General features: G+C 48.9%; 1 protein-coding gene across 1 annotated transcript in view; it reads right to left on the minus strand.

Moving 5' to 3' along the window:
- The window catches only part of LOC115471749 (ATP-dependent DNA helicase PIF1-like), a 233,774-nt gene that overhangs the window by 51,373 nt on the left and 157,348 nt on the right, over positions 1-25,053 (minus strand). The window contains exon 10 of the mRNA XM_030205562.1: positions 20,351-20,438. Within this exon, the coding sequence (XP_030061422.1) occupies positions 20,351-20,438 (88 nt within the window). The remainder of the gene's footprint in view (positions 1-20,350; positions 20,439-25,053) is intronic.

The raw sequence follows: 25,053 nt of genomic DNA on the forward strand, positions 1-25,053 counted from the left end.
CATGTTTCAGCACAATGCCTGCTTCAAGGATCCTATTAAATAAAATACATAAAAGTATAATTAAAATAATAAATGGGTAAACACCAAGAAGAAAATCAAAAGACCAGGAGTGTTCCTGACAAACAAAAGCACAATCATCCATTTAGAACCAGGAATACAGGCTAATATCCTTAATACTGTAGCACAGTGGCATTCCTAGGGGGACTGACACCCGGGGCGGATCGCCGATGCGCCCCGCCCCCCGGGTGCAGTGCCCCCCCCCAGATGCAGTGCAGACCCCCCCCCCCCGGCGAAAGGACACCCCCCGCGAAGGAACCCCCCCGGGTGCACGCCGCTGGGGGGGGGGGTGCCGCGCGCGCCTGTCCTCTGTTGTTCCATGCTTCTTCTCTGCCCCGGAACAAGGTACCTCATGAAAGGCTACAGAGGAAATTGGAGGGTCATGGGATAGGAGGAAACGTCCTATTGTGGATTAAAAACTGGTTGAAGGATAGGAAACAGAGAGTGGGGTTAAATGGGCAGTATTCACAATGGAGAAGGGTAGTTAGTGGGGTTCATCAGGGGTCTGTGCTAGGACCGCTGCTTTTTAATATATTTATAAATGATTTAGAGATGGGAGTTAACTAGCGAGGTAATTAAATTTGCTGATGACACAAAGTTATTCAAAGTCGTTAACTCGCAACAGGATTGTGAAAAATTACAGAAGGACCTTACGAGACTGGCAGACTGGGCGGCTAGATGGCAGATGACGTTTAATGTGAGCAAGTGCAAGGTGATGCATGTGGGAAAAAAGAACCCAAATTATAGCTACGTCATGCAAGGTTCCACGTTAGGAGTTACAGACCAAGAAAGGGATCTGGGTGTTGTCATCGATAATACACTGAAACCTTCTGCTCAGTGTGCTGCTGCGGCTAGGAAAGCGAATAGAATATTGGGTATTATTAGGAAAGGTATGAAAAACAGGTGTGAGGATGTTATAATGCTGTTATATCGCTCCGTGGAGCGACCGCACCTTGAGTAATGTGTTCAATTCTGGTCGCCGCATCTCAAGAAAGATATAGTGGAATTGGAAAAGGTGCAGCGAAGGGTGACTAAAATGATAGCGGGAATGGGACGACTTCCCTATGAAGAAAGACTAAGGAGGCTAGGGCTTTTCAGCTTGGAGAAGAGACGGCTGAGGGGAGACATGATAGAGGTATATAAAATAATGAGTGGAGTGGAACAGGTGGATGTGAAGTGTCTGTTCACGCTTTCCAAAAATACTAGGACTATGGGGCATGCGATGAAACTACAGTGTAGTAAATTTAAAACAAATCGGAGAAAGTTTTTCTTCACCCAACGTGTAATTAAACTCTGGAATTCGTTGCCGGAGAACGTGGTGAAGGCGGTTAGCTTGGCAGAGTTTAAAAAAGGGTTAAACGGTTTCCTGAAGGACAAGTCCATAAACCGCTACTAAATGGACTTGGGAAAAATCCATAATTCTAGGAATAACATGTATAGAATGTTTGTACGTTTGGGAAGCTTGCCAGGTGCCCTTGGCCTGGATTGGCCGCTGTCATGGACAGGATGCTGGGCTCGATGGACCCTTGGTCTTTTCCCAGTGTGGCATTACTTATGTACTTATCAGTGGAAAATTGCATAACGTAGTAGAATCAGTCAATTACACAGAATATAGTACTGTATAAACTCTTGTCAGTTATTCATGAAACGCATGCACAACCCTACTCCCCACACGCATAAAACCCCATTCTGTCCCCACAGCAAAAGGCTGCGCAATAAACCCTGGTGGCAAGGCACATGTGCCTCCGGGGAGGGGGAGGGGGGAAGGGGCAAGAAGGGAGGAGCAGCTCAATAGAGATGATGAATGACAAAACATACCCCGAACCAGCTGTGAATACAATCTAATTGCAAAATAGAATAAGTGGCACTAATTAATGTAAAAAAGAAATCACATGCTATATCACATATGAAGGCAGAACACTGAAAAAGCGTGATGACGAATTCCAATGAGGCCAGCCAACCATGGCTCAGGCCCACCCAACAGTAGCACACGTTTAGCAGTAGCTGTTGGAGATCTCAAGCTCCGTCAGCTGAAGACTTCCTCCTGATGGTAACAAACACTGCTCTCCACGATACTGGCACCTGTGCATGCCTGCTGCAGACTGCCAAGGTGGAGAGAAGCATTTTCCCGCCAGCTGAGATATTTTTTTGGTGTGGTGGGGTAGGGGAGAACACTTGGTGCCCACCTACTTCTTGCTTAGGCCCACCCAAAATCACAAAAGCTGAAACAGGGAAGAAGTGGGAAACTACAGGCCAGTAAGCCTCGCGTCAGTGGTAGGAAAAATAATGGAATTACTGCTGAAGGAAAAGGATAGTTGACTTACCAGAAGCAAAAGGGTTACAAGATACGAGGGAAAGTGGCTTTACCAAAGGAAAATCCTGCCAAACAAATATGACCAACTTCTTTGAATTGGTGACCAAAGAACTGGATGAAGGATGTACGCTAGATGTAATCTACTTGGATTTCAGCAAAGCCTTTGATACGATCCCTCATAGAAGATTTGTGAATAACCACACGATCATACCAAGTGACATCTAATTCGACTACGTCAACCACATGGATACCTGAATGCGGAGTTCCACAGGGATCCCCCCTCTCACCGACTCTATTCAACTTAATGATGATACCCTTGGCCAAACAACTAGCAAACCAAAACCTCAACCCATACATATACGCAGACGACGTAACGATCTACATCCCATTTAAACAAGATCTAACGGAAATTTCTAATGACATCAACCAAAGTCTACATATCATGCATACATGGGCGGATGCATTTAAGCTAAAACTGAATGCAGAAAAAACCCAATGCCTAGTACTCACCTCTCAACATAACACAAACAAATTCACCACCATTAACACACCAAAACTGAATCTCCCAATCTCGGACACCCTAAAAATTCTTGGAGTTACCATTGATCGACACCTAACACTTGAGAACCATGCGAAAAACACAACCAAGAAGATGTTCCATTCAATGTGGAAATTAAAAAGAGTAAGACCTTTCTTCCCAAGGACCGTATTCTGTAACCTGGTACAATCAATGGTACTTAGTCATCTAGACTACTGCAACGCACTCTACGCTGGCTGCAAAGAGCAAATCAAGAAACTTCAGACAGCCCAGAACACTGCAGCTAGACTCATATTCGGTAAAACAAAATATAAAAGTGCTAAGCCGCTACGAGAAAAGCTACATTGGCTCCCACTTAAAGAACGCATCACGTTCAAAATATGCTCTCTAGTTCACAAAATCATTCACGGAGACACACCAGCCTACATGTCAGACCTGATAGACTTACCACCCAGGAATGCTAAAAAATCATTCCGCACATTCCTTAACCTTCATTTCCCCAAATGTAAAGGTCTAAAATACAAACTAACACATGCGTCAACCTTTTCATACCTGAACACACAATTCTGGAATGCGCTACCGCGCAACTTAAAAAACGATTCTTGAATTAACTAACTTCCGCAAACTACTGAAGACCCATGTCTTTAACAAGGTATACCAAAAAGATCAACAAATGTGAACTCCTCCACATACATCCAGAATTACCTTATAATACCTGCTTGTCATACTACTATCATGTTTTACCATTATAATGTGAACCAAGATCCTTCTGTAATACTATATGTCTATTTTCTTATATATTTCCACCATTCATGACGTATTGTAAACCACATTGAGCCTGCAAAGAGGTGGGAAAATGTGGGATACAAATGCAATAAATAAAATAAAATAAATAAAAGGGCTGAACTTAGGATCCAAAGTGGTTAACTGGATTGGAAACTGGTTGCGAGTTCCAGAGCTTAACTATTTTTTGAGTGAGAAATATTTCCTCCTATTTGTTTTAAAAGTATTTCCATGTAATTTCATTGCACCCTTAACTCCCTCCTCAAAGTGCCCTCCGCTCCCACCCCCCACCTCACTCTCTCCTCAATCACTGGCTGACTACTTCCGCGACAAGGTGCAGAAGATCAACCTCGAATTCACCACCAAACCATCTCCTCCTCTTCACCCTATAACCCACTCCTTCAACCAACCAACCCAGGCCTCCTTCTCCTCGTTTCCTGAGATCACCGAAGAGGAAACTGCCCATCTTCTTTCCTCCTTGAAATGCACCACCTGCTCCTCTGACCCCATCCCCACCAACTTACTTAACACCATCTCTCCTACTGTCACCCCCTCCATCTGTCATATCCTCAACCTCTCTCTCTCCACTGCAACTGTCCCTGACACCTTCAAGCATGCTGTACTCACACAACTCCTCAAAAAACCATCACTTGACCCTACCTGTCCCTCCAACTACCACCCCATTTCCCTCTTACCCTTCCTCTCCAAGATACTTGAACGCGCCATTCACAGCCGTTGTCTTGATTTTCTCTCCTCTCATGCCATCCTCGATCCGCTTCAATCCGGCTTTCGCCCCCTACACTCGACAGAAACTGCACTATCTAAAGTCTGCAATGACCTGTTCCTTGCCAAATCCAAAGGTCACTACTCCATCCTCATCCTCCTCGACCTGCCGCTTTTGACACTGTCAATCATAATTTACTTCTTGCCACACTGTCCTCATTTGGGTTCCAGGGCCCTGTCCTCTCCTGGTTCTCCTCTTATCTCTCCCACGGTACCTTCAGAGTACATTCTCATGGTTCTTCCTCCACCCCCATCCCGCTCTCTGTTGGAGTTCCTCAGGGATCTGTCCTTGGACCCCTTCTTTTTCAATCTACACCTCTTCCCTGGGCTCCCTGATCTCATCTCACGGTTTCCAATATCATCTTTACGCTAACGACACCCAGCTTTATCTCTCCACACCAGACATCACTGCGGAAACCCAGACCAAAGTATCGGCCTGCTTATCTGACATTGCTGCCTGGATGTCCAACCACCACCTGAAACGGAACATGGCCAAGACCGGCTTATTGTCTTCCCACCCAAACCCACTTCTCCTCTCCCTCGACTATCTCAGTCAATAACACCCTCATCGTCCCCGTCTCATCTGCCCGCAACCTCGGAGTCATCTTCGACTCCTCCCTCTCCTTCTCTGCACATATCCAGCAGATAGCCAAGACCTGTCGCTTCTTCCTCTATAACATCAGCAAAATTTGCCCTTTCCTCTCTGAACACACCACTCGAACTCTCATCCACTCTCTCATTACCTCTCGCCTTGACTACTGCAACCTACTCCTCACTGGCCTCCCACTTAGCCATCTATCCCCCCTCCAGTCCGTTCAGAACTCTGCTGCACGTCTTATCTTCCGCCTGGACAGATATACTCATATCACCCCTCTCCTCAAGTCACTTCACTGGCTTTCGATCAGGTACCGCATACAGTTCAAGCTTCTCCTACTAACCTACAAATGCACTCGATCTGCAGCCCCTCCTTACCTCTCTACCCTCATCTCCCCTTATGTTCCTACCCGTAACCTCCGCTCTTAAGACAAATCCCTCCTTTCAGTACCCTTCTCCACCACCGCCAACTCCAGGCTCCGCCCTTTCTGCCTCGCCTCACCCCATGCTTGGAATAAACTCCCTGAGCCCATACGCCAGGCCCCCTCCCTGCCCATTTTCATATCCTTGCTCAAAGCCCACCTCTTCAATGTCGCCTTCAGCTCCTAACCACTTTACCTCTATTCTGGAAATCTAGACTGCCCCAAATTGACATTTCGTCCTTTAGATTGAAAGCTCCTTTGAGCAGGGACTGTCCTTCTTTGTTAAACTGTACAGCGCTGTGTAACCCTAGTAGCGCTCTAGAAATGTTAAGTAGTAGTAGTAATTTCATTGCATTCCAGTGATCTTTGTACTTTTTGAAAGAGTGAAAAAAAATCGATTCACTTTTACCCATTCTACACCACTCAGGATTTTATAGTCCTCAATCATATCCCCCCTCAGCTGTCTTTTCCAAGCTGAAGAGTCCTAACCTCTTTAGTCTTTCCTAATACAAGAGAAGACTGTGCTTTATGTCTTTACAAGTTTGTGAGTGTTCTTGGCTTGTCCTGGAGGGAAACTGTGGATGGGATGGTGGGGGTCAGCAAAAAGAGAAAATCTCTATTCACTACAGTTTACAATCTACTGCAATTATATTTGCAGTCTGCTAAAAGTCTTCTTCAACTGACCAGACAGTAGCAGGGGAGCACAGGATAGTTGGCACAATGGGAAGGGGGAATGGGACTTCATATACTGCCTTTCTGTGGTATTTTGCAACTACATTCAAAGTGGTTTACATATATTCAGGTACAGCGAATGATACATACCTGTAACAGATGTTCTCCGAGGGCAGCAGGCTGATTGTTCTCACGACTGGGTTGACGTCCACGGCAGCCCCCACAAACCGGAACAAAACTTCGCGGGCGGTCCCACACGCAGGGCACGCCCACCGCGCATGCGCAGCCATCTTCCCGTTCCCGTTCCCGCTCAGTTGAATGACAAGCAAAGGAATGAGGAAAAAACGCAACTCCAAAGGGGAGGAGGGAGGGTAGGTGAGAACAATCAGCCTGCTGTCCTCGGAGAACACCTGCTACAGGTATGTATCATTCGCTTTCTCCGAGGACAAGCAGGCTGCTTGTTCTCACGACTGGGGTATCCCTAGCTCTCAGGCTCACTCAAAACAAGAACCCAGGTCAATTGAACCTCGCATTGGCGAGGGCATAACAGAAATTGACCTACGAAGAACAACTAACTGAGAGTGCAGCCTGAACAGAACAAATCGGGTCCTGGAGGGTGGAGTTGGATTCAAACCCCAAACAGATTCTACAGCACCGACTGCCCGAACCGACTGTCGTGTCGGGTATCCTGCTGGAGGCAGTAATGTGATGTGAATGTGTGGACAGATGACCACGTCGCAGCCTTGCAAATCTCTTCAATAGTGGCTGACTTCAAGTGGGCCACCGACGCTGCCATGGCTCTAACACTGTGAGCCGTGACATGACCCTCAAGAGCCAGCCCAGCCTGGGCGTAAGTGAAGGAAATGCAATCTGCTAGCCAATTGGAGATGGTGCGTTTCCAGACAGCGACCCCTTTCCTATTGGGGTCGAAAGAAACAAACAATTGGGCGGACTGTCTGTGGGGCTGTGTCCGCTCCAGATAGAAGGCCAACGCTCGCTTGCAGTCCAATGTGTGCAACTGACGTTCAGCAGGGCGGGTATGTGGTCTGGGAAAGAATGTTGGCAAGACAATTGACTGGTTAAGATGGAACTCCGACACCACCTTTGGCAGGAACTTAGGGTGAGTGCGGAGTACTACTCTGTTATGATGAAATTTGGTATACAGAGCATGAGATACCAGGGCCTGCAGCTCACTGACTCTGCGAGCTGAAGTAACTGCCACCAAGAAAATGACCTTCCAGGTCAAGTACTTCAGATGGCAGGAATTCAGTGGCTCAAAAGGAGGTTTCATCAGCTGGGTGAGGACGACATTGAGATCCCATGACACTGCAGGAGGCTTGACAGGGGGCCTTGACAAAAGCAAGCCTCTCATAAATCGAACAACTAAAGGCTCTCCAGAGATGGCTTTACCCTCTACACAATGATGGTAAGCACTAAGCGCACTAAGGTGATTCCTTACTGAGTTGGTCTTGAGACCAGACTCTGGTAAGTGCAGAAGGTATTCAAGCAGGTTCTGTGCAGGGCAAGAACGAGGTTCTAGGGCCTTGCTCTCACACCAGACAAACCTCCTCCACTTGAAAAAGTAACTCTTCTTAGTGGAATCCCTTCTAGAGGTAAGCAAGACCCGGGAGACACCCTCAGACAAACCCAACGAAGCAAAATCTACGCCCTCAACATCCAGGCCGTGAGAGCCAGAGACTGAAGGTTGGGGTGCAGAAGCGCTCCGTCGTTCTGCGAAATGAGAGTCGGAAAACACTCCAATCTCCACGGTTCTTCGGAGGACAACTCCAGAAGTAGAGGGAACCAGATCTGATGGGGCCAAAAAGGCGCTATCAGAATCATGGTGCCGTGGTCTTGCTTGAGCTTCAGTAAGGACTTCCCCACCAAAGGTATGGGAGGATAAGCATACAGGAGGCCGGTCCCCCAATGGAGGAGAAAGGCATCTGACGCTAGTCTGCCGTGTGCCTGTAGTCTGGAACAGAACAGAGGCAGCTTGTGGTTGGTCTGAGAGGCGAAAAGGTCCACCGAGGGAGTGCCCCACTCTCGGAAGATCTTGCGTACCACTCTGGAATGGAGCGACCACTCGTGCGGTTGCATGACTCTGCTCAGTCTGTCGGCCAGACTGTTGTTTACGCCTGCCAGGTATGTGGCTTAGAGAAGCATGCCGAACTGGCAGGCCCAACGCCACATCCCGACGGCTTCCTGACACAGGGGGGCGAGATCCGGTGCCCCCTGCTTGTTGATGTAATACATTGCAACCTGATTGTCCGAATTTGGATAATTTGATAGGACAGCCGATCTCTGAAGGCCTTCATTGCATTCCAGACCGCTCGGAGCTCCAGGAGGTTAATCTGAAGATCTTGTTCCTGGAGAGACCACAGTCCCTGGGTGTGAAAGCCCATTGACATGAGCTCACCATCTCAGGCGAGATGCATCCGTCGTCAGCACCTTCATGGGCTGCGGAATTTGAAATGGACGTCCCAGGGTCAAATTGGTCCGAAGTGTCCACCAGTGCAGCGAATTGCGACCACTGGGGGACAGGCGGATGACATCTTCTAGATTCCCGGTGGCTTGGCACCACCGGGAAGCTAGGGTCCATTGAGCAGATCTCATGTGAAGAAGAGCCATGGGAGTCACATGAACTGTAGAGGCCATATGACCCAGGAGTCTCAACATCTGCCGAGCTGTGACCTGCTGAGACGCTCTGGCCTGGGAAGCGAGGGACAGGAGGTTGTGGGCCCTCGCTTCGGGAAGAAAGGCCTGAGCCGTCCGTGAATTCAGCAGAGCTCCTATGAATTCCAGAGATTGGACTGGCTGGAGATGGGACTTTGGGTAATTTATCACAAACCCCAGCAGCTCCAGGAGGTGAATAGTGCACTGCAGGGACCGGAGAGCCCCTGCCTCTGAGGTGTTCTTGACCAGCCAATCGTCGAGATATGGGAACACGTGCACTCCCAGCTTGTTTAGATACGCCGCAACCACCACGAGACACTTCGTGAACACCCGTGGTGCAGAGGCGAGCCCAAAGGGCAGCACACAATACTGAAAATGCCGTGTCCCCAGACGGAATCTGAGATACTGTCTGTGAGCTGGCAGTATCGGGATGTGAGTATAAGCGTCCTTTAAATCCAGGGAACATAGCCAATTGTCTTTCTGAATCATTGGTAGAAGGGTGCCCAAGGAAAGCATCCTGAACTTTTCTTTGACCAGGTATTTGTTCAGGCCTCTCAGGTCTAGGATGGGACGTATCCCCCCTGTTTTCCTTTCCACAAGGAAGTACCTGGAATAGAATCCCTGCCCTTCCTGCCCGGGTGGTACGGGCTCGACCGCATTGGCGCTGAGAAGGGCGGAGAGTTCCTCTGCAAGTACCTGCTTGTGATGGGAGCTGAAGGATTGGGCTCCCGGCGGGCAATTTGGTGGAGTGGAGGCCAAATTCAGGGTGTATCCGCACCGGACTATTTGGAGAACCCACTGGTCGGAGGTTATCAGAGGCCACCTTTGGTGAAAAGCTTTCAACCTCCCCCCGACCGGCAGGCCGTCCGGTACAGACACTTTGATGGCGGCTATGTTCCCATAGATCCAGTCAAAAACCCGTCCCCGGCTTTTGCTGTGGAGGTGCCGGGGGCTGCTTAGGCGCACGCTGTTGACGGGAACGAGCGTGCTGGGACTGTCCCTGTGCCTGAGGAGGCCTTTGGGCCAGCTGGGAGTACCTATGCTTGTTGTAGGCGTAGGGCACAGCCTGCCTGGCCCGGGAAAAACGTCCACCTGTTGAGGTGGATGCTGAAGGCGCCCGGTGGGAGAGCTTGTCGAGAGCGGTTTCCCGCTGGTGCAGTTGGTCCACCAACTGCTCGACCTTCTCACCAAAGATGTTATCCCCCCGGCAAGGGACATCCGCCAGTCTTTGCTGGGTGCGGTTGTCCAGATCAGAGGCACGCAGCCAGGAGAGTCTGCGCATCCTTATACCTTGGGCCGCAGCTCGGGATGCCACATCACAGGTGTCATAGATACCCCTGGACAGGAATTTTCTGCACGCCTTCAGCTGCCTGACCACCTCCTGAAAAGGCCTGGACTGCTCCGGAGGGAGCTTGTCGACCAGGTCCGCCAGTTGCTTCACATTGTTCCGCATGTGAATGCTCGTGTAGAGCTGGTATGACTGGATGCGGGTCACGAGCATGGAAGATTGGTAGGCCTTCCTCCCAAACGAGTCCAGAGTGCGAGACTCCCGCCCCGGGGGCGCCGAGGCGGTATCCCTCGAACTCCGTGCTCTCTTGAGAGCAGAGTCCACGACCGCCGAGTCATGAGGCAATTGGGGCCGCATCAACTCTGGGTCAGAGTGGATCCTGTATTGGGACTCCGCTTTCTTGGGGATGGTGGGATTAGATAATGGCTTCAGCCAGTTTCGAAGCAGTGTCTCTTTGAGGACATTGTGCAACGGCACCGTGGAAGACTCTCTAGGTGGTGATGGATAGTCGAGGACCTCGAGCATCTCAGCCCTCGGCTCATCCACAGAGACCACGGGGAAGGGAATGCAAATAGACATGTCCCTGACGAAGGAGGCAAAGGAGAGGCTCTCAGGTGGTGAGAGCTTCCTCTCCGGTGAAGGAGTAGGGTTGGAGGGAAGGCCCTCAGACTCCTCTGAGGAGAAATATCTGGGGTCCTCCTCCTCCCCCCACGAGGCCTCTTCCTCGGTGTCGGACATGAGCTCTTGCAGCTCTGACCTAAACCGGGCCCGTCTCGACTGCGAGGAACCACATCCTTGATGATGGCGTCGAGCGGTGGACACCTGCGTCGGCGGGGATGAGGCTCCCTCCATCGACGTCGACGGGGATTCCACCTGCGTGGCGGTCGACACCAGTGCCGCAAGCGGCGTCGGTGTCGGAGGCCTCGGCATCGGGCTGGAGCACACCGGCGCCTCCATCAACGGCGCCGCGGGCGCAAGCACCCCCGGCGCCGGCAAAGCCTGGCGCATCAGCCCTTCCATAATCCCAGGAAGGATGGCTCGGAGGCACTCGTCAAGGTCCGCTGCCGGGAAAGGCAGGGGGGCCGGTGCGGGTGTCGGTGCCGGAAGCTGCTCGGGTCCAGGAGACGATACCGATGCACCCATGGACTGACGCAGCGACACCTCTTCGACCGAGGGGGAACGCTCCTCTCGGCACTGCCGCTTCCTCGGCATCGAATCATCTCTGGAGGCGCCGGAGCTGGTGGTCCCATGGAAAACAGGTGTGAGGATGTTATAATGCCGTTGTATCGCTCCATGGTGTGACCGCACCTTGAGTATTGTGTTCAATTCTGGTCGCCGCATCTCAAGAAAGATATAGTAGAAATGGAAAAGGTGCAGCGAAGGGCGACTAAAATGATAGCGGGGATGGGACGACTTCCCTATGAAGAAAGACTAAGGAGGCTAGGACTATTCAGCTTGGAGAAGAGACGGCTGAGGGGAGACATGATGGAGGTGTATAAAATAATGAGTGGAGTGGAACAGGGGGATGTGAAACGTCTGTTCACGCTTTCCAAAAATACTAGGACTAGGGGGCATGCGATGAAACTACAGTGTAGTAAATTTAAAACAAATCGGAGAAAATTTTTCTTCACCCAACGTGTAATTAAACTCTGGAATTCGTTGCCGGAGAAAGTGGTGAAGGCGGTTAGCTTAGCAGAGTTTAAAAAGGGGTTGGACGGTTTCCTAAAAGACAAGTCCATAAACCGCTACTAAACGGACTTGGAAAAATCCCAAATTCCAGGAATAACGTATAGAATGTTTGTACGTTTAGGAAGCTTGCCAGGTGCCTTGGCCTGGATTGGCCGCTGTCGTGGACAGGATGCTGGGCTCGATGGACCCTTGGTCTTTTCCCAGTATGGCATTACTTATGTAATACTCTTTCCTTATGATGCCGGTGCTTTTTTGGTTTCTTACGGTGCCCGTCATCGGCGTTGGGTGGCAGAGATGAAGAGGAGGTAGAACCCCCCCCCCCCCCACCGGCCTCGAGGAATCGGGTCTGACAGGGTTCGGTCCCGATGGCCCTGGGTAGAGGGAGTGGCCGGGGCCGATTGCCCGCGCGGCCGCTCACCCCTGCCGTCGCCGGCAGACTGGCGGGCCAACGGTACCTGTACTCCTGGGGTCGGTGCCATCGTCGGTGCCGATTTCGTCGACATCGGTACCGGTACCAAAGATGCGGCCGTCGACACCAATGCCGTCGACGTCGAGGGGCCAGCGCAAGTTCCAAAAAGACGGTCCCGTAGAACTTGCCTCGCCACCTGTGTCCGCTTCCGCAAGCCGAGACACAAGGTGCACGTCTTGGTATTATGCTCCGGCCCAAGGCACTGGAGGCACCAAGCGTGGGTATCGGTTTGCGAGATCTGCCGGCCGCACCGACCACACTTCTTGAATCCGCTCAGGACCTTCGAGGACATCGACGGAAAAATCGCGTCGGCGAAATCAAAGTCATCTATGGTGGCGGTGAAAAGCACACCTGAAAAGAAAACGACCGTGCGGCCACAAGGCCGCAACGAGGCGCCCCCGCTGAAGACGACGAGGGGACAAACTTCTTTTTTTTCTGTTTTTTTTTAGGGAAAAAACGAAGCGCAAACGCGCACAAAGAGAAAAACCTTGAAGAAAAACTTGCGGCTAGGCCGCGATCCGGTTTCCGGCCTGACAGAGAGACGATAGCACGTCTCTCTCCAGCGCGGAATCGAAAAAAACTGAGCGGGAACGGTCGCGCATGGGCGGGAAGACAGCCGCGCATGCGCGGTGGGCGTGCCCTGCGTGCGGGACCGCCCGCGAAGTTTTGTTCCGGTTGGTGGGGGCTGCCACGGAAGTCAACCCAGTCGTGAGAACAAGCAGCTTGCTTGTCCTCGGAGAATTATTTTGTACCTGGGGCAATGGAGGGTTAAGTGACTTGCCCACAGTCACAAGGAGCTGCACTGGGAATCGAACCCAATTTCCCAGGATCAAAGTCCGCTGCACTAACCACTAGGCTACTACTCCACTCCATGCTCCATGCTCTTAAATGGATCTCACCTTAAAGAGAAATCAGAATAGATGTTATGGTACTTCAGCATTTCAAAGTGTGATTGGGTGGTACAGCACTCTAAAGAAGTGTAAAAGAAAGAGAGAGAGTCTGTGCACCTTAGATCTGACAATCTAGTCTTACTCAGGGCCGCCGAGAGGGGGGGACAGGGGGGACAAAATTCCCCGGGCCCGGGCCTCCAGGGGGGCCCGGCGCCTGAAGTCCCACCCGCCCTCCGTCGTCAGGAGCGGTCGCACAGGGCCTCGCGCCTCCAGGGGCCCCGCGGCACTTCCTGTCGCTCCCTGCCACATCGTTGGCGTCTCAGCTTCTTTCCAAGTTCCAGCCGCCCTGCATTTAAAAAGTTGCAGCGGCGGCGAAAACGCAGGCTCGACGGCTCGTCTCTCCTTTAAGCCCTTCCCCTTCTCTTTAGCGTGCACTGATGTAATTTCCCGCTTCCGCGAAGGCGGCACAGTGCACGCTGAGAGAGAAGGGAAAGGGCTTAAAGGAGAGACGAGCCTGCGTTTTCGCCGCCGCTGCAACTTTTTAAATGCAGGGCGGCTGTAAGGAGAGGAGGGCTGTGGTGGAAAACTGATGGCACAGCTGGGGCTGGGAACTGAAACTCGGAGGGGGGGGGGTGAAAAGGGGGGGGGTAAGTTGGGGCCTGGGGCGAGTCATTGGACATGAAGGGGAAGGGAGGACAGGGAGCAAAGGGGATGGGTAGGGAGGGCAGGGGAGAGAGGATAGTTGCTATGGATGATGGGGAGGGCAGGGCCGCCGAGAGGGGGGGACAGGGGGGACAAAATTCCCCGGGCCCGGGCCTCCAGGGGGGCCCGGCGCCTGAAGTCCCACCCGCCCTCCGTCGTCAGGAGCGGTCGCACAGGGCCTCGCGCCTCCAGGGGCCCCGCGGCACTTCCTGTCGCTCCCTGCCACATCGTTGGCGTCTCAGCTTCTTTCCAAGTTCCAGCCGCCCTGCATTTAAAAAGTTGCAGCGGCGGCGAAAACGCAGGCTCGACGGCTCGTCTCTCCTTTAAGCCCTTCCCCTTCTCTTTAGCGTGCACTGATGTAATTTCCCGCTTCCGCGAAGGCGGCACAGTGCACGCTGAGAGAGAAGGGAAAGGGCTTAAAGGAGAGACGAGCCTGCGTTTTCGCCGCCGCTGCAACTTTTTAAATGCAGGGCGGCTGTAAGGAGAGGAGGGCTGTGGTGGAAAACTGATGGCACAGCTGGGGCTGGGAACTGAAACTCGGAGGGGGGGGGGGGTGAAAAGGGGGGGGTAAGTTGGGGCCTGGGGCGAGTCATTGGACATGAAGGGGAAGGGAGGACAGGGAGCAAAGGGGATGGGTAGGGAGGGCAGGGGAGAGAGGATAGTTGCTATGGATGATGGGGAGGGTAGGAGAAATGCTGGACATGGATGGAAGTGAGGGAAGACAGGAAGGAGATGCACATGGATGGAGGGGAGAGAGAGGAGAGGGCAGGGGACAGAGGAAAATCACTGGATGTGAATGAGAGGGGAGGATGGGGCAAAGGAGAATCACTGGACATAGATGGGAGGGGAGGGCAGAGGAGAATTGCTGGACATGGATGGGAGAGAGGGAAGACAGGAAGGAGATGCACATGGATGGAGGAGAGGGCAGGGGACAGAGGAAAATCACTGGATGTGAATGAGAGGGGAGGATGGGGCAAAGGAGAATCACTGGACATAGATGGGAGGGGAGGGCAGAGGAGAATTGCTGGACATGGATGGGAGAGAGGGAAGACAGGAAGGAGATGCACATGGATGGAGGAGAGGGCAGGGGACAGAGGAAAATCACTGGATGTGAATGAGAGGGGAAGATGGGGCAAAGGAGAATCACTGGACATAGATGGGAGGGGAGGGCAGAGGAGAATTGCTGGACATGGATGGGAGAGAGGGAAGACAGGAAGGAGATGCACATGGATGGAGGGGAGAGGAGAAATTCTGGCTACAGATGGAGGAGAGGGGAGAGTTGAAATGCTGGATATAGATGGAGGGGAGGGAAGAGAGGACATGAGACGAACATGGATGGCGGGGAGGAGAGACAGAATAAATGCTGGACATGGATGGAGGAGAGAGAGGAAGGAGATGCATCCTGATGGAGATGAGGGAAAGGGAAAAGAGGAGAAAAACTGCACATGACTGGAGAAAATAGGCAAAAGCTGGATCCACTCTATACCTCTTCCAGTCAAGTCCGCGGAGGACCCAGCTTTTACCTATGGATGTAGGGCAAGAAATGAAGAAGAAAGGAGGAAAGTAAAGAAATAAATGGAAAGGAAACTCTGAAAGTGGAGTTAAGGGAGCAGAAAGAGAGCAGCAGAATCAGAGACTGGGACCAACATGATCTGAAAAACAGTCACAAGACAACAAAGGTAGAAAAAAATCATTTTATTTCACTTTAATGTTTGGAATATGTCCAATTTGAGAATTTACATCTGCTGTCTTATTTTGCAATGTATAGCAATGTTCTGTTTTTCTGGTATTGTGCTGCATGCAGAATCTGTATGCTAATTTGTTTTTTGTCATTTTGGGTATACTGGAGCGGGGCTGGATGGGGTGGGTGGGCCCCAGCGAACTGGTCTGCACAGCTCCTTACAGTTGCTAAGACTGGCCCTGTCCGTCGTTGACTGTCTGCCACTGGGCCGGGCCCCCTGCATTGAAATCACAGCGCCTCTCACCTCTATGTGAAAGCACTGCAGGCAGCAGCAGATCGCCTCCCTTCGGGCTTCCTTCCCTCTCTGTGTCCCGCTCTCACGGAAGTTATGTCAGAAGAGAGCGGGACACAGGGAGGGAAGGAGGCCCGAAGGAGGGAGGCGATCTGCTGCTGCCTGCAGCGCTTTCACATGGAGGTGAGAGGCGCTGTGATTTCAATGCAGGGGCTCGGCCCGGTGGAGGGGGAGTGGCGGCGACCTCAGGGGGGGGGGGGGCCCGGGTATGGCCTTGTCCCGGGCCTGGCCCAGTCTCTCGGCGGCCCTGGTCTTACTGCATTATGCTTGGAAAGGGTAGGTGTGGAAAGAAGGGAGGGCAGGTGAGATCAGCAAAGGCAGAAGTATGTTGAGCTCTTCTTGTTCCATCAATAGCATCATTCTAAATATTCAAACTACCAGACAAGATCAAAGATTCTTCAGTAGTCTCTTGACTCACCACCCCCAAAGGTGGGAGGTGAGGGGAGATAGTAAACAGATGAAAATTCAAGTAAAGATTTCCTACATAGCTCCAGTCTCTTCTCATATGTCTTTTGGTACAAACCCTTTACCATTTTTGTTGAGTTCTTCTTTTGTTAAGTCTTTATGTCCTTGGAAAGATACAGCCTCCATAACTGAACACAATACTCCAAGGGGGGCCTCACCACGTCCTTTCTTCTGCAGTTTATGCCTCTTTGCAGCCTAGCATTCTTCTGGCTACAACCACTACCTTGTCACATTGCTTGCCACCTTGAGATCCTCAGGACACTACTGTTAGAAATATGCAATCTGTCCCTAAAATCGAGTGTAATACCGGAAGACTGGAGGGTAGCCAATGTTACTCCGATTTTTAAGAAAGGTTCCAGAGGAGATCCGGGAAATTATAGACCGGTGAGTCTGACATCGGTGCCGGGCAAGATGGTGGAGGCTATTATTAAGAATAAAATTGCAGAGCATATACAAAAACATGGACTGATGAGACAAAGTCAGCACGGATTTAGTGAAGGGAAGTCTTGCCTCACCAATCTAATGCATTTTTTTGAGGGGGTAAGCAAACATGTGGACAATGGGGAGCCGGTTGATATTGTATATCTGGATTTTCAGAAGGCGTTTGACAAAGTGCCGCACGAAAGACTCCTGAAGAAATTGCAGAGTCATGGAATCGGAGGTAGGGTATTATTATGGATTAAGAACTGGTTGAAAGATAGGAAGCAGAGAGTAGGATTGCGTGGCCAGTATTCTCAGTGGAGGAGGGTAGTTAGTGGGGTCCCGCAGGGGTCTGTGCTGGGTCCGTTGCTTTTTAATGTATTTATAAATGACCTAGAGATGGGAATAACTAGTGAGGTAATTAAATTCGCCGATGACACAAAATTATTCAGGGTCGTCAAGTCGCAGGAGGAATGTGAACGATTACAGGAGGACCTTGCGAGACTGGGAGAATGGGCGTGCAAGTGGCAGATGAAGTTCAATGTTGACAAGTGCAAAGTGATGCATGTGGGTAAGAGGAACCCGAATTATAGCTACGTCTTGCAAGGTTCCACGTTAGGAGTTACGGATCAAGAAAGGGATCTGGGTGTCGTCGTCGATGATACGCTGAAACCTTCTGCTCAGTGTGCTGCTGCGGCTAGGAAAGCGAATAGAATGTTGGGTGTTATTAGGAAGGGTATGGAGTCCAGGTGTGCGGATGTTATAATGCCGTTGTATCGCTCCATGGTGCGACCGCACCTGGAGTATTGTGTTCAGTACTGGTCTCCGTATCTCAAAAAAGATATAGTAGAATTGGAAAAGGTACAGCGAAGGGCGACGAAAATGATAGTGGGGATGGGACGACTTTCCTATGAAGAGAGGCTGAGAAGGCTAGGGCTTTTCAGCTTGGAGAAGAGACGGCTGAGGGGAGATATGATAGAAGTGTATAAATAATGAGTGGAATGGATCGGGTGGATGTGAAGCGACTGTTCACGCTATCCAAAAATACTAGGACTAGAGGGCATGAGTTGAAGCTACAGTGTGGTAAATTTAAAACGAATCCGAGAAAATTTTTCTTCACCCAACGTGTAATTAGACTCTGGAATTCATTGCCGGAGAACGTGGTACGGGCGGTTAGCTTGACGGAGTTTAAAAAGGGGTTAGATAGATTCCTAAAGGACAAGTCCATAGACCGCTATTAAATGGACTTGGAAAAATTCCGCATTTTAGGTATAACTTGTCTGGAATGTTTTTACGTTTGGGGAGCGTGCCAGGTGCCCTTGACCTGGATTGGCCACTGTCGGTGACAGGATGCTGGGCTAGATGGACCTTTGGTCTTTCCCAGTATGGCACTACTTATGTACTTATGTACTTATGTACCCCAAGGTCTCCCCTCCTGATCTGTGCATGTCAGTCTCTCGCCCCCTAGTGCATAATAGTCTTTCAGATTTCTACACCCCAAGTGCATCACTTTTCTTAAATTTTAACTGCCAAACATTAGACCATTCTTCTAAATTTTGTAGATCTCTTCTCGTGTTTTCCACTCCCCCTGTTTCAAATCTTGGTCATCCACAAAAAGGCAAACTTTTGTTCTAACCCTTCAGCAATGTCATTCATGAATATATTATGTTTCAACAATTTTTATTGACGACAAATCAATATGAACATATCCAGCAATGAATAACAGAAATTCCAATATCAAAACATACATACAACAGTCATCAATCTTTTAATATTAACTACCCCCCACCCTCTACCCACTATGATAATAATTTTTCATATTCAACAATTTTATTGAAGATTTTTTTTATTTACTTATTTGTTGCATTTGTATCCCACATTTTCCCACCTATTTGCAGGCTCAATGTGGCTTACAATGCTCCGTTATGGCATTCACCATGCCAGAATAGAAGTTACATAGAGAGTAGGTTGACAAGATAAGATTAAGCATACAGGCCTAGAAAGAAATCAATCAAAATGGAGATGTTGTGGTTACATCATATGTCATATGCTTTGTTGAAGAGATATGTCTTCAGGGATTTACAAAAGTTTGTTAGTTCGTAGACTGTTTTTAAGTTACGTGGTAGTGAATTCCACATCTGTGTGACCATGTATGAAAAGCTGGACGCGTGTGTTAGTCTGTATTTCAGTTTTTTACAGCTTGGTAAGTGTAAGTTAAGGAATGTGCGGGCTGACTATATAGCATTCCTGGGTGGTAAGTCAACAAGGTCTAGCATGTAGGCTGGCGCGTCTCCGTGAATGATTTTATGGACTAATGTGCAGATCTTGAACATGATGCGTCCCTTAAGTGGCAACCAATGTAGCTTTTCTCTAAGGGGTTTTGCACTTTCATATTTTGTTTTTCTAAATACGAGTCTGGCTGCAGTGTTCTGGGCTGTCTGGAGTGTCTTGATGATTTGTTCTTTGCAGCCGGCATACAGTGCATTGCAGTAGTCAAGGTGACTTAGCACCATTGATTGTACCAGGTTGCAAAAAATGGCCCTCGGGAAGAACGGTTTCACTCTTTTGAGTTTCCACATTGAGTGGAACACCTTTTTTGTTGTATTCTTCACGTGACTTTCAAGTGTAAGATTTTGATTGATGGTAACTCCGAGAATTTTCAGGGTGTGACATGGGTAGGGAAAAGTTAGGTGTGTTTATAGTGGTGAATTTACTTGTGTTATGTTGTGAAGTAAGTATGAGACATTGTGTTTTTTCTGCATTAAGTTTCAATTGAAATGCATCCGCCCATGAGTGCATTATTTGGAAGCTGTTGTTGATGTCGTTGATGATTTCCTTTAGATCATGTTTGAATGGGGTGTAGATCGTGACGTCATCTGTGTATATGTATGGATTGAGATTCTGATTGGATATATAAGATATATCAAATACCCCATCAAAATGGTCTCAACATGCATCAATGGTAATCACCAACCAAAATTTACCAACAACAAGCATTGTGTTTCGTCTTCAAGGTTTCCTTGTAGGTCTCCCTCCTCCCCCCCTCCCACTCTTCCCCACAGCTGTAATTAACCCACTAGTCTAAGGCATCTAAGCGTGAACAGGTATAAGAAACCTATCAATCATCCCCTCCTAAGGGGGAAGAAAGGTCTGTACTCTGATGACCCTCCCTCTCCCCTTTTAAATACTACTGCACATAATGAGTCATAAAATGAAGGGGTTTCACTATTATGCATCCACAATACCTAACATTCTCTACATGCACCTCTTAAACAAAAATAACCCTCCTTATCTAACCCATCCCCAAATTATTCATGAATATATTAAATAGAATCAACCCCAGTACCAATCTTTAAGGTACTTACCTTTCCATCATCTGAGTAAATTCCATTTAGAGGATGGAAAGGCTACCGGGAGCCAATTCCATTCACGTAGTTGAAGTTCCATTTTATCTCCTGCCACCCTCTGGAAGGAGTTAGTAAAGGCATTCTACAGCTAAACAAAAACACTGACACTTCCGCCCTACCCCCCCCCCAAAAAAAAAAAAAGGTTACTTGCCTTTGCCTTCAGGTTCAAATCCAACCACAACTCCTCGGGCTCCATTCACAAGGCTGCGGGATACATCAAGATTCTTAGTAAGCATCACCTGGAAACAAGGTGGTTATACAGGACAAACATTAGCAACAATTACAAAGAAAGTAGATTTTGCGCTTCTCTTAAATCACGGAAGTAAATATTTTACCATTTCTGCTGTCCATCACCCATCTCTCAGTAGCATCCCCTAAATTTTTATTTGAAAATGAACTTGCAATGCACATAGCAACTAACAGGGTCAACTCAAGGGACTGTGGTGTCTTGAACTAGCTTGTATTGGCACCCTCCCCCCCAGGTCTGGCATCTCTCTCTCTCTCCTTCAGTACAGCATCTCTCCCTATCCCCCAGCCCAATCTCTCTCCCCTCCCCATCCACAGACCTCTCCCTGGGTCCAGCATCACTCCTTCTCCTCTCTTCACCCCCCCCCCCCAAGAGTTCAGTAAACTGTGAGTTGCTAGCAGCAGCAGTAACCTGAAGATGGGTTGCTTTTGGTCAAGCCCTGGGTCTTTTCTCTGTTGCATCCCACCTCTTCTGATGCAATTTCCTGTGGGTGGCATGTGGCAGAGAAAAGACTCAGGGCCTGGCCGAAGGTAGCCTGACTTCAAGCTGCTGCTTCCAGCATCTTGCAGATTTACAGGACTGCAGAAGGGTGAAGAAAAAGGAGAGAGTGATGCCAGAGCTGCAGGAAAGAGGGGTGTTGGGTGGGGGAGAGAGAAGGGGAGAGACACTAGACCCGTGGGGAGGGGGAAGAGAAACATTAGTAACATCAGAGGCTGGAGATTTTGGGGCTCTTTATTACTGGTGCCTCACCTGGTCCAATGGTTAGGCTGGCCCTGGCAACTAATGCCAATAAAGATTAGTACATAAAATGATACTGAACAGAGAGTACCTAGGAGTAGACAAAAGGTAGATCAATACTGAAAGCGGTTATAAGTTCAGCACCGTGAGAAGAAAAAATATCAAATGCCATTATGAGTGTAATTCTATAAACCTTTACCATGAATAAAGTGCTGAGTCATTCAAGTATAAAGCCTTTCATAAATTGGATCATATCTAAAAATATGTGCAGTGAAAATAGGTGCAATCAAGGGAGAAGTCTGGTATGAATATGGGCGAAATTGGGAAGATAAAGTTAATACAAAAAACCATCTTAGCTACTCACTCATCTGCAAGTGGAAAGACAGACTAGGCAAAAACTATACAGAAGATGAGAGCACCAATAAAAAGGGGAGAGGTGGGAAATGGGATTTGATATAAATCAAAGTGGTTTATATATTATATACAGGTAGTTATTTTGTTATCTGGGGCAACAGAGGATTAAATGACTTGCCCAGAGTCACAAGTAGCTGCAATGGGAATTGAACCCAGTTCCCCTGGTTCTCAGGCCACTGCACAAACTGTTAGGCTTGTTTAAAAGCTGGATATATCCTAATCTCATTTGCTGAGATGATAAATGTCTTCCATTTACCAGGCTCCTCCTCTACTCCAGATATAGCTGGAAAGTGATGAGCACAACCTTCACAATCTTAAGTAATAAGTTCAGGATTTGCAAGCCTTGATGCGTGAGGCAGACTTGGACATGGGGACACAACTGTATCAAGCTATAATCTTTTCAGGAAGGACAGGGAGGTTCAAAAAAAGTGGGTGAAGTGATGGTGTATGCGGAAAAGAATATTAAAATGACTGGGGGAAAGAGGAAGTGATATGGATCATCTTGGAAAGAAAAGATGGAACCTCTCTCCACACACATGTTGTCTACACACTTCCATCACAAATGGAAATGCTGGACAAAAGGTAATTGTAGATACCCAAAAGCTGGGAATGAAAAGGGAAGTGCTGTTTCTAAGAGATTTTAACTTGCCAGATATGGATTGGATTGTCCTATATGCAGAATCAAAGTAGAGAGATTGACATGCATCCACAAAGTGCTCTGCTCAGACAAATTTATTTATTGTGAACATTTATATCCCACATAATCCCACCATGGCAGGCTCTATGTGGCTTACAATGTTTAGGAAAAGTACAATATAATAATTATGGTGCAAACAGAGTAAAGAGAAGATGAGGGGAAGAGAGGGGAGAGGAATGAGGGAATGCAGAAGATCAGGCAGGAGCGGAGTAAGATCGAACACACAGGTAGGTCTTTAGAGATTTCTTGAACAGATTGTGATCAGCTGTCTCTTAACATTGATGGTAGAGCGTTCCAGAAACGGGGGCATGTGAAGCTGAACGAAGAGGCAAAGAGCAGCTTATATCTTAAGTTCCTGCAGTTAGGAAAGTGGAGATTGAGATAGGTACATAAGTACATAAGTAATGCCATACTGGGAAAAGACCAAGGGTCCATCGAGCCCAGCATCCTGTCCACGACAGCGGCCAATCCAGGCACAACTTCTCGGAATTCTTGAGCGGGAGGTCAATTAGACTAACCATATAGGCTGCAGCGTCCCCATAGACAATCTTGTGAGCGAGAGCACAGACTTTGAATTCAATACGCTCTTTGATTGGGAGCCAGTGGAGCTTCTCACGAAGAGGTTTTGCTGCCTCAAACCGCGATTTGCCAAAAAGCAATTGTGCCGCCGTGTTCTGCACAGTCTGAAGTTTCTTAAGGGCGTGTTCTTTGCAACCAGTATAAATTCCATTGCAGTAGTCAAAGTGGCTCAAGATGAGAGAATGGATTAGTGTCCTGAACAGGTCAAATGGTAGGAACTGCTTGATTCGCTTGAGGGATCGCATGGAAAGAAACATACGCTTCGTTACAGACAAAACTTGGAGCTCAAGAGTCAAATGGAGGTCCAGAATGACCCCTACACAGAGGACCGAGGCATTTAGGAGCTTGTAGGCAAAGAGATTGAGGGTATGGCCTTTAAGGTGTGTCGGTTGCAGATCAGGATGATGGAGATCCAGGAGGGTGAGGAAACTCAGGCACTGACAAGCACTGGGAGAGTGGCGATTTTCTAAATGGAGGTTCAAGTCGCCCAGTACAAGAAGGTTGGAATAGTTGGTGCAGGAAGTAGAGAGAAAGTCCATGAAATCTGCCTGACAAGCAGTCCAATTGTTACGAGGCCGGTAGAACAGAATACAACAGAGACATAGAAGTCAATAGTAATAGAACCCATGAGGGAAGAGGTGTCGCTGAATCTAGGGCTCACAAATGGAAAAAATGCGTAACATTCGAGTGGATGCTCACTTGGGAAACAGCGATCATAATACAATATCTATATATATAAAAGGCACCACTGAAGCCTCCAGCCGGAAGTGTGAAGCGCCAGAGATATCCGGTTTCCCCATGAGTGAAGGAAAACAGCACAGCACGAAATCCCAGGAAACAGTGAAGGACTCAGAGGGGGGAGGGGAGAGAGATGCCCTCACTCTCTCTGTAACAAAAACACAGAACAGCAGGAAACAACACTGAAGGACTGGACTCGGGGGGGGGGGGGGGGGGGGAGGGAGAGAGGGCAGAGGGCAGGGACACACACAGTCCCACATGCACACTCTGAAGAAAACCTTGCTAGCCCCCGTTTCATTTGCATCAGAAACGGGGTTTTTTTTACTAGTGGTTTGATAAAAGAGCTAAAACAGAGTGCACACAAAGCTCAAAGTACTGGATTTCAAACATACTCCCTTTAGTAATACATGAACACACTGCCTCAGTCTTAGCAATATTCAATTGCATCCTATTACATTGAGTCACCCAGTAATTAATTGAAAATGAGAATCTAATTCAACAATTTCAGAAGCACAAGTAGAGTCAATCGGTGCCAAGAGCTGGATGTTGTCAGCGTGAAAATCAGGGATCAAACCCAAAAAAGCAATAATAGCTGCCAAAAGAGACCAGAAAAATATCAGAAAGGGTAGGGGCCAAGATGTAAGTGGGAATGAGTCTGAGAATACATTGTACCAAGGTACCCGAACTCTTGTCCACGCTCTCATTACCTCTCGCCTGGACTACTGCAACTTACTCCTCACCGGCCTCCCACTTAGCCATCTATCCCCCCTTCAATCTGTCCAGAACTCTGCTGCATGTCTCATATTCCGCCAGAACCGATATACTCATATCACCCCTCTCCTCAAGTCACTTCACTGGCTTCCGATCAGATACCGCATTCAATTCAAGCTTCTCCTTCTTACCTACAAATGCACTCAGTCTGCTGCCCCTCACTATCTTTCTACCCTCATCTCCCCTTACGTTCCCGTCCGTAACCTCCGTTCACAGAATAAATCCCTCCTCTCAGTACCCTTCTCCACCACCGCCAACTCCAGGCTCCGCTCATTCTGCCTCGCCTCACCCTATGCTTGGAACAACCTTCCTGAGCCCTTACGCCAAGCCCCCTCCCTGCCCGTCTTCAAGTCTTTGCTTAAAGCCCACCTCTTCAATGCTGCGTTCGGCACCTAACCCTTACCGTTCAGTGAATCCAGACTGCCCCAATTTGACTGCCCCTATCGGACCGACCGTTCACTTGTCTATTAGATTGTAAGCTCTTTGAACAGGGAATGTCTCTCTTTGTTAAATTGTACAGCGCTGCGTAACCCTAGTAGCACTAGAAATGTTAAGTAGTAGTAGTAGTAGTACACAATAAGAATAACTGGACAGATAAGACTGAAACCAGGACCTCACCTTATCAGTAATTCTTATTTTCTGTAGTCTATTCAGCAGTAAGTCATGGTCC

Source organism: Microcaecilia unicolor, chromosome 6, assembly GCF_901765095.1.
Source record: "Microcaecilia unicolor chromosome 6, aMicUni1.1, whole genome shotgun sequence".
NCBI lineage: Eukaryota > Metazoa > Chordata > Amphibia > Gymnophiona > Siphonopidae > Microcaecilia > Microcaecilia unicolor.